This window comes from Leiobunum rupestre, chromosome 10 (genome assembly GCF_980474605.1).
Source record: "Leiobunum rupestre chromosome 10, qqLeiRupe1.1.hap1, whole genome shotgun sequence".
NCBI classification, from domain to species: Eukaryota; Metazoa; Arthropoda; class Arachnida; order Opiliones; family Sclerosomatidae; genus Leiobunum; species Leiobunum rupestre.
Genome location: NC_143393.1, coordinates 43335290 through 43346314, shown reverse-complemented (window position 1 = coordinate 43346314; position 11025 = coordinate 43335290). Strand labels below are relative to the sequence as shown.

The 11025-nt window shown below is 38.0% G+C and overlaps 1 protein-coding gene across 1 annotated transcript; it reads left to right on the top strand.

Annotated features, from left to right (window-relative positions):
• The first annotated feature begins 1500 nt into the window (after positions 1-1500).
• On the top strand, positions 1501-10696 carry LOC149925979 (uncharacterized). The gene is made up of 4 exons (XM_090160104.1): positions 1501-1885; positions 2688-2786; positions 8949-9039; positions 9425-10696. The coding sequence occupies exons 1-4, from the start codon at positions 1826-1828 to the stop codon at positions 10147-10149; spliced, it is 975 nt and encodes a 324-aa protein (XP_090016230.1). The 5' UTR covers positions 1501-1825; the 3' UTR covers positions 10150-10696.
• The last annotated feature ends 329 nt before the right edge of the window (positions 10697-11025 follow it).

The window sequence follows — 11025 nt, the reverse complement described above, 5'->3', positions numbered from 1 at the left end:
CCCAAAAAAACAATTTTTTATCAGTTGCGAAGGTAGCAATGGGAGCAAAGTTGAATTAATGGTTATTTTTCTGAGGCTGGTATCGCAGAGGAGTTCTCTACCTATAATCATGACTAACCATCTCAAAAAGGCAGAGAGGCAAAAATTACATTTCATGACGCGGTATTTTCTTTGAGCTTTATTCAACTTGGTTGACTGCCACCTTCCCCGTTACTTTCCCTTTAAAACAGCCTCCCTACGCGAGCAGCGTTGAATAGATACGCCATCGTACTTTCAAAAATACCGCGTCGGAGGCAGGATCACTTTTACTTGGAAGATATATGGTTGTTCAGTCGCTTTTCAAGATGCTGTTGAAGTTTGAATAATGAATGGCTAAAGTAAAATATTTCTAGAGATAATTCGAAGACTTAAAATATTTTGCAGCATGTTTGTGCGTTTTGTCCTGACGCGATAACTAACGATAGATCCTTTCACGGGGCCAACGTCATTAGAGGTCCTTTTTTAAACGCGTTAAGTCTTACTAGATGGCGCCAATTAGTTATTTTTTTAAATTTATTTTTGAGTTTCACACAACACATTGCTTAAAATATCGCCAAAAGTCATTTTGTTTCGTACGTGTATTTATTTCTTTTCCGCTAAAAAGTTTAAACTGGCGCCATCTAGTTCAAATAATAGCGATAAAATAGAACCTCTAATGGCTTCCTTATACTTCTAAGCATTTGTGAATCGGTCTTATCAAACAGATTTTACGATACGAAAGTAGCGGATTACCGCGTCCTAGGCAAAGTCTTCTATCAGGGCCCCCAATGCAGCGTTTCATTTTCCCCTTAAATAACTGTAAGGAAAGCTACCATCAGAATCCGGGCCTTTCGAAAGCGCGGGCCCTAAGCAATCGCGTATATTTCCTAGTCTCTCACAGCGCAAAACTATCTCAACCGGGCCCGCGTAAAATCATCTTGATAAATGCGCGGAGGCGAGCTGATCGGAGATCGAGGAGGAACAGGTAGCCAACCCGACCGAAAAACTCGCGGACATTTATCATCCACCCCTTCTTAGATTTTTTTTACCATTTCCATGCCCTCCTTTCCAAAAAAGAAGGGCGGGTGGTGGAGGTGGGAGAGATTTCGAGTTTAGCGAAGAGAAAAAACTCTTAAAAAATATCCCGATGGGAGTGGTTTTCCCACACTCGAGAAAGGAACGCGTTTACTCGCGTGGCCCACTAGGCTTTCATGCCGACCAGATTTAGAGAAACCGTTACGCCACGGCTAACCCGTAAACCGTACCTACTCCCTGACATTCCACTACGGTAGCCGGTGAACGTCGTTCCTCAGCGTGAGTTATACGACCGTAACTACCCCCTATTTTCCCCGAAAAACGGGGGATGTTCACGATCCGTAACTATCGAAGAAATCTTCCACGTTCAAATAGAGCGCTTTCTCGAGAGGCTCTGACCAATGGCGAGCCAGCGCGAGGTGCTTGGTGGCGCTATCGTCAACGCGCGCGACCCGGCTCTGACGGCACGCGCGCTCCACTACTAACCGAGTCGGCTTCTTCCTTTTCCGGTCGGGCGGGGGGCGCCGACTCGCACCGACCCAGCCAAGCAGTCAGTAGCCGAGATTCAGAACAGTGTCCGCTACCGAACTCGCGGGTCGCACGGATGGTTGCTGCTGCCGTTGGCGAAAGGAAGTCCTCCCGCTGACCCCGCCGAAGAGACGCCCACCTTCTACCCGTCGCCACGACCTTTCAAAGTTTCGTAGCCGCTCGCGCCAAAATAACTGGCTCTTTTTTGTGTTCAACGGACAGTTTGGAGTTGGTTTGAATTAGAATGACCATGCCTGGAGAAAAGCCGCTGACCGTTATCGGACGGACAAACGAAAATAGAAGGGTAAGCTTATTTGGATTTCGTGTCGTTATTATCGGTATTCATGTTAATTAAATCAAATTAGTACTATAACTTTAATTAATACGCAATTACGTATTGTGTTTTACTTTTTCAATATATTAATGTTAATACTTATTTTTCAATATATTAATGTTAATACTTACTTTTTCTATATATTATGGTTAATACTTACTTTTTCAATATATTATGGTTAATACTTACTTTTTCATTATATTAATGTTAATACTTACTTTTTCAATATATTGTTATTTTTTCAATATATTAATGTTAATACTTACTTTTTCAATATATTGTTATTTTTTCAATATATTAATGTAAATAATTACTTTTTCAATATATTAATGTTAATACTTATTTTTTTCAATATATTAATGTTAATACTTACTTTTTCAATATATTAATGTTAATACTTACTCAATATATTAATTTTAATACTTACTCAATATATCAATTTTAATTAATATGTTCTATTCAATTATCAATGTTAATTAATACGTTCTTTTCAATATATTAATTTTAATTAATACGTAATTTTTCAATAAATTAATTTGAATTAATACGTACTTTCTCAATATATTAAGGTTAATTATTTGGAATGGTAACGAATATATATTATAAATTAACACGTTAGAACTAACTGATATTTAACTTCATTTCCAATTTATTGATATTTGAGTAACAATTGATTCCAATTGAATTAGACGCATTGTTAATTATTTCCGTATCTTCGTAAAACGCGCGATTTTAAGTTTGAATTCAACTAATTATTTCCTCGTAAAAACAGGCATCGAAGCCCTTGATGGAGAAGCGACGCAGGGCGAGGATCAATCACAGTTTGACCGAGCTGAAAACGCTCATTTTGGACGCCGTTAAAAAAGAACAGGTAGGCCGCCATTTTGACCATTTCACCCGCGTGGGGGACATAAAATAAACACTGGTCAGCTCAAATCAAACCGTGTCTAAAATCGAAACGAAACCAATTTGATCAAAATGTAATCATTTCATTTTATAAATTGAAGTGTAGTTTTACTTTTTTACGTTACTATCATCATTTTGTATTTGGAAGTATTGTTTCTGCAAGCTACGACTAAAGCTCTAGAGACAAATTTAAACTATTACAAATTATTTCATTATTTCATTTTATAATTTGAAACGCGCAAAATAGTGTAATATTGATTTTTAAAAGTTAAACGAAACCCTGTAAAATACGAAACATTATTTTATAATGATAATTTTTTTGAAATAGTATTATTAAATAAATTAATAAATTTCACTCGGCTCTTTTTGGTAAAATTGTGGGCTCTTTACACCCCAATTATTGATTAAATAATATTTTTGAAAAATCCACGCTTGTCTCTCTGTTAATAAAAAAAAATAGTATTAATTACGCGGTGATTTTTCAAGGAATTCTGGGAAATAATAAGAATTAACTATCATAAAACGGGCGTATTTGACATCAATGGTAAAGGACCCATTTAGTCACGCGATCAAGTGGTTTGTCGTGATATTAATCGCGCGCCAACAATTCGAGAGGGGTGCAGCGACAAGTGAGTTCCCAAAATCAAACAGGTGTGGGAGAAAACCGGGACATCGGCAACTACAAAACAGGAAAACCGCGTCGGAGAAAGTACGAAAATCTGCGACTGGTCACACGCGACTGCCGACTCGCGCTAAGTGGGTCTCGCGTGAATCATTTTTATTCGGAAAAAAAAATAAATCAAATTAGTTTTAGTTAAATTCCCCCGTTCGCGAATAACTTTCACCTTAAATTGTCGACTAGGCGGCGCGTGACTTTTACGGATGGACAATTTATCTTGAAATCGGCCCCCGGAACTTGTTGATGAAACGCGAGTTCCTACGCCATTGTTAGCGGCAACAGTCACGCTCTGCTCGTTTTTGGGTTCTTTTCATTTCGGAAATAAGCGAGTACCAGTCTACGCGAAAATTTACAATTTTGTGGTTTTGGAGAGACAGAAAAAAAATTAACGGGAATTTTTGTTGGATAATTTTTTTATCGGATTGAACTTAAAAGGAAATAACTCAACTCTTAAGCGTTGAATCACGCCGCGAGAGGGGTAACGGGGTTAGGGACCACCCCGAAGTGGTCGCCCAAATGGTGGCGTATAAATATGACCCCCGTCTTTGAAGACGCGGGTTCCGCGGAATTACGTGATCGGCGTCCCAAAATGTCATAGCGCTTCTCGGGGAAATATTTTCGAAAATGGCAAAACGGTAGAACAAATTATTGGGACGTCAGGGAATTTGAAAGTTGACCTACAAAGTCTGGGACATATCGAAGAGCTTTAGAAAAGTCAGGGAATATAAACTATAACCTGAAGAGTCACCTACACTAAAGTAAAAGCTGAAATAAAAATTTTAAAATCTGATAAAAGTAAAATATAAAGTTTCGAAACGACAACTTTGGTCCTTAAAAAAGTTGAGGGAAATATTATAAAAGTGGTCAGGGAATTTGAAACTTAAATTTGTGTGGCAACCATGTCTACTCAATAAGATACTTTTTATAAACTAAATATACCTTAATAAAAGTAAAATTTTGCTTGAAAAATCCTTTTCCAAATTTCGCCTACGTTACAATCCACCAAACAATGTCAAGTTTGTTTTTGCGTCTTCCGCCGAGTGGCGCTGCTGGTAGAGTATTCGTATTAAAATAAAATAAACTCAAATAACTATGGTGTTTAAATATTAATTTAAATGTATTTAATATGAATTAGGACTGTGTTATCTTTTAAAAAGCAAATTATCCATTACTTGGGGCAATTCGTTTTAAGATGACTAATTTCTTTGCCTGCAAAGCGTCGAATTTTTATAAGAAAAATTTCATTATTATAGTCTACAGGTAAAGTTATGAAATAAGGTATCTGTGACAATTACATAGCGGGAACTCGACACAAAAAGCCCGGGAAAAATTGTCCCATGCACTTACCTCCGCAGGGACAAAATATTAACACTGACAAGCAGACCCGAAGAGATAAACCTTGAAAAAAGAACCTTCTATATAAAAAAAATCCATAAAAAATGGAACGGTAAAGTAAGGACTTGGAGAGGGCTAAATTCTTTATTTAGAACTGAAGTTTCGGCCTGGGGATTTTTGGGGAGCGAGACATAACTGGACACTAGTGGGCGCTGATCCCCACCCCCACAGCTGCGAAGGATTACCCCAACTGCAGTCTCTTCCAATGGAGAAAAAAATGTCTTAGACGATCCGGGTGGTTCTTCAGCACTCACCCGACACCGTTGTCAACCGTATCTCGGGCCCTCCACCCACTCCATCCCTCGGGCTCTAAATGTCAGGTTGATAGTAACGCCGAGGAAAATGACGAGCAATATGATCCGTGGAATCCCACAGAGAATCCCACAGTTTATTTATCATACGCTAGCCATCCGTAAATTTCAAGAACTGGAAATCGTGGTTTGCCAAAAAAAAAGATGTATTTATGTATATGTTAGTGTATTTTGGGACTAAGCTCGTGCAGGTGGGGGGTTTTTTTCAAGGGTATAAATAGAATGGACCGTCACGGTACTCATATTTAAAATATTACTTTATTACTTTGCTTTTCATGTCTCTGAAGCTATGGCTATTTAAGTTCGCTTCTTCTTCAAAGAAAAGTATTTTTCGAGTCTTATTTTTTGCATTGAATTGGGAAAATTTGTAGTTCCGCGTATTTAAATTTCGAATAGGTCTCGAGGTATTATTGACCCTGAACTGAACGACAACAATTGAAATTTGATGATACTCGAATGAATTTGCGCCACAGGACACTGATACGGAATTTATGCCGGGAAATACGAAAAACACCCAAGGAAGTATCTAGGCTTCGCTTCCGCTTAAGTACTGTTGATAATATGCAATGGGATAACTATTTATAGGTTTGAAAAGACAAATAATTATTTTGACAATTTAAAAGTACTATTGATAGCGTGTTAACAATTAATGATTTTAAAATGACAAATCAAATTTTATTTTATTGCTCGGTGTTTTGTTAATTTAAGGTTTTAAAGATTAACTTTAAATTAAAGTACCCGTAATTAAGTCTGGAAATTTAAAAATAGGCGTGAAAGTCGGGAAATATCAAGAATTTCGGAAAAATCGGGGCATTTAAAAATAGGAGTGAAAGTCGGGAAATATCAAGAATTTCTGAAAAATCAGGGAATTTAAAAATAGGCGTGAAAGTCGGGAAATATCAAGAATTTCTGAAAAATCATGGAATTTAAAAATAAGCGTGAAAGTCTGGAAATATCAAGAATTTCTGAAAAATCAGGGAATTTAAAAGTAGGCGTGAAAGTCTGGAAATATCAAGAATTTCTGAAAAAACGGGGCATCTAAAAATAGGCGTGAAAGTCGGGAAATGTCAAGAATTTCTGAAAAATCGGGGCATCTAAAAACAGGCGTGAAAGTCGGGGAATTTACCCACAACTCAGTTAATTTTAATTCCTCTGGTTAAAGGGGTTTTCCCTCGAGCACTTCGGTTTCCCCTTCCCATAAAAACTTGTCGAAGTTAGCAATTGGCTCGCGTGGGATGAAGGGCTTACCACCACCCTCCTACGCGTTGTAACCCGGCCACCTGTTTAAAGGCATTATAAGTCGCTAGATGACTTGGGCCTAAGGTGGTGCCTTGGGTATTAGCCTAGCTGATTAAAAAATATTTATTTTTAGTTTAAACATAAATCTGAAACTTCTGATAATAATGAAATATACAGTTAAAATAGTCTAGTTTTGACCTTAAGAAGGTCAGAGATAAGTCAGAGAATTTTAATATGAAAATATGATGGCAACCCTGATGATACATTTAAGCCATATTCCAAAACGTGGCAACATTGCAATTCGTTTTTGAACCGAAAATGTAAAGGCATCCTATGACAGAAAAACCCTACTTACTAACTCATTTAAAAACGGAGGGTAATGTTGTTTTCCAAAAAACCTATCAGTTTGGCACCCCTATTGTCGCGACCCGGGATGAATACCCCTCGACCTCTGGTGGTCATTCGTGCGCCACACGCGAACCAGGCGTCCCGAAGAAGAAGAGAAAATCGTGACGGGTCCCGGGACGATAGAATTTCGTTATCTGGGGCTCTGTCGGCATCTCTTTTACACCTCTGCCGAGAATGCCAAAACTTGACAAGTACCCCGGCGTCCCGCGCAACTACATATCGACTCAATCCAGCCTTCCACGGGCCATCTTTTCATTATCTTTGGCGGGATCAATCCCCCCCTCCCGCGACGATTGTACGCCCCTGTTTGCGGCCTTATTTGGTCGGCGTGAGTTTAAAAACACCTTTTTTAAAAATATTTTTTTCATGCAGGGTGGAAAAATAAAGCTTTGATGGTTTGACAGCGCTTATAAATTTGATTGTCACTTGGGAGATTTTTTCTGGCACACAAACGTTTTGTTAATAACGAAATTTCGCCCCAGAACCGCGTGTGAGTGGTCCCCGATCCTCCCAGCCACAATATAGACACAACGTCAAATATATAAAGTCGCCTTTGCGAATTAAGCCGTGACCGGATTTTCGGAAAATAAAATTCTTTTTCCTGTTGACAAATACATAGCTAAGATATTTGCGCGAATGCGTGAAATTTATATAATATATGTATTCATATATCTATAATGCTAATGATTATTGTAGACGGAAAATATTGTTTATAAAAAAGTTATGAACATATAGAGTTTAATTTTTCCTTTTTACATCGACAGGCGTAATAATACACGCGGTAAATTTTGTGCGTAGGTACATGTTTTATTTCTACACTGATACTTTTTTCGTAAAGGAGTCTTATATACTTTTGGCGAAACATACGAAACTATTACCCGAGTTTTCAATCAATAGAGTAATATCGGCTCCCCACCTTCTACTGTATTAGGGTCTACGGGATAATAACGTAGCCGATACTGTATACTATATAGACAGGTAAACCACATTTCGAAAACGTGTAAAGATAATTCGTAGCCTGTCAATTCCTCTAATTACGTATTTGTAAATTTTGAATCGCCAAAATAAAAGTGTTTTAGATAATTAGGGATGCACCGATATGGGTATAGCCGATATTATTCGTGACCGATATTAACAAATTTATCTATCATAACAGTAGCGTATATGATAAAATTATTGTAAAAGACGGTTCAGTACACTGTCATACCATTTTATTCTAATTGTTCATGAAAAAAGTTTGCAATAGCATATCCAAAATCAATTTACATTATTTTCTATCACAAATCCAATATCGTTTTTTATTTGTTTACACTCGTAACCCCCCTGTCTAAACCCGCGTTAAAAATTCTGGTTTAGTTACAAAGAACTGGTACGTTATTCGTGGATGTGACTTCATCAGGTGTATTCCCTACGCCTGACTGGGAAAATCTCGTTAAGAATGAGTCATAAATGGGCACAATAGACCAACAGAAAAATAACAAAATGCGGGTTGAATGGCCAAGGATGGCCTTAAAAAGAACGACGAATTTCAGGTGTCATAACCTTCCACTTCGGGAAGTTACTCTTACCCGATATCGCGTTCAAAGGTAGTGACGAAGGTACATACTGAACTTCAAATTTATTTAACGCCATTCCCATTAAGCGTATACTCGTATCAACTGCAAATGAAGGCTGCCATTACGGGTCAATAAGTGGCGGGAAACGTTTTACGAGTCCTGCCAAGAATTCATCTAAGCCAAAATCGTGACACCCATGCAGGTTCGCTTCCTAATTTCGTTCTGCAGTGTGGTTACCACCCAGAACGCCTATTTCCAATCCCAAAAAGCCCAATTTTCGCCCCAAAAACACACCGACTAAAGTAAATTTCTCACCTATTTGTTGGGAAAACGATGAAACCCAGTTTCCTTTTGGGGGAAAGGCGGTTAAAATCTTCATTGGGAGCTTGTCAAAACGAAAAAAAACTGATTTCCACGCGTGAAAGTAATGGGGTCTTTTCTTGGAAGATTTACTGACTTGTCTCGCGAGAATATTTACTTGTTAAGAAGCTAATTTGAACTGGAGTAATTTACGTTTGCCCGTTGTTTTCTCTTTACAGCAAAATACCCGTCATTCCAAACTAGAAAAAGCTGACATATTGGAAATGACTGTCAAGCATTTGCAGAACTTACACCGACAACAAGCCATAGGTAAAAATTGTTCTCATTACGGGGGAAATCGGGTAATTGGAAAGTAGACCTTAAAAGTCGGGGAATTTAAATTTACATTTAAAATGTAACGTATTTATTGTAAATTTTATTAAGTGTACTGTTCATTTTAAAACACATTTTAGTTAAATCATAGCCTGAAGAGTAAAATATAAAATTTAAAAAAGTTGAATTTTGCCTTAAAAGGGTCCTGGAAAATCAGGGAATTGAATGTGAAAATATTAGGGTAACCCTGAACTATTGCTATGGTCAATAAGATAACAGAAATTATCAAATTTAAAACTGCATAGTTTACCATCAAAGTTCAAAATACTAGGTTTTTCATTTTCAATAAATAACCACATAATTTTCGTTTAAATTTGACCAGCGACATCAGGCGGTAGCAAGTTCCAAGCCGGCTTCAAAGAATGCACGAAGGAAGTGTCCCGTTTCGTCAGTCGTATGGAAGACGTGGATCCTCAACTCCGTTCCCGTCTCACCAACCATTTATCGCGCTGTCTGGTCAAATACCAGAAACCAGCGGCGGACAGCGAGACAATTTCCGAGGCCAGCGTGGCAGCCTCCCAGAGCCCCACGGTCAGTTCCTACTCCGACGCTCTGCAGTTCCCGGATCGAGCGGACAGCGCCGGACCTTCTCCTCACACCGGCGACTACTCTGGCTACTGTTCCTCACCGGTCAGACCGCCGTCCACCGCCTCGTCTTCGTACAAGTACAACAGTCCACCTCCCAGCCTCGAAAGGGGTTCCAGGTCATCCAGTCCGTCGTCGTCCGTCCAGGGCTATTTCGTTTTCCCTTACGTAGGGGTCAACTCGAGTCCGGTAGTGTCTGGTACGCGCCAAAGTAACCAGTACGAGTTGGACCGTGACGCCTTTGCCAACGTCAGTATGGACACCAGCGACTACCAACGATCGGTCAGCCCTTTAAACCTCGTGGTCAGTCATAAGAGAAACGACGTGTTTAATTACTGCTCGGACAGTCCCTCCGGTTCATCGTCCACTAACGACACGGCGGTTGGGAGCTACGAGGTCGAGGCGAGTGGACATGGCTCACACGCCAATCCGGATGACGACAGTGTGTGGCGACCATGGTGAAAAATAATAGTACCTCAAAAACGTTTTTGATCGCTGTGGCAGTTTTTGATTTGGATAAATCCAATTAAATGAAATCAGGATTACATTTAACTATTACCAATTGCCATCACCTATATTAAAAAGAAAGCCAATGGTCCATTAACGTTTTCCCAAGTGCATTAACGTAAATGTGCCTTAATTATAGAAAAACTATTGAAATGCGACGAAATTTACCAGTTTAAACCAAAAAAGTCCACTCTCCATATGATCTCAAACTCGTGGCATTATTGAAACTCGCACTTGTTCAAACCAACCATCCTTTCGTAAAGAATTTAATAATTTTGTATTTAACAGAAAAAGGCTCAAAATATTCCGAAGGTTATATTTGTACATATTATTAGCATAGCGTTACATTTGTATATTTTAATTGTATTTTCCTATCAAATATAAAGGTTGAAACCAAATGAAATAGGCCTAAACGTATTTTTTATGAAATAATAAAACCTTTAAAAATTGTAAATTAATTATCATCATCAAGTTATTTTTGTACTTGTTTATCGTCACACTTTGAACCACATTGATATTAAAGTTATTTGTTAAAACAAACTTAGTTTATTCAATCTAAAAAACAGAAGCGTTTCATCATAATAATTTAACGGTAATTTCATTGGAATTATGGAATTATATCTTACAACGAAAAACTTGATCTAAAAGCCGCCATTAATAATTATCTTTTAATTCTTTCAAGCCCATTAATAACAGTTTACAAAAAAATGACATCTTAGCCTTATATTAACTTAATTATTATTATTATTTTCCGCAAACTTTGTTTCATTCTAATATGTAATTTAGGAAATGTAAAAAGTGTTTTTCTTAAAAGGGAGAATAATTTTAACA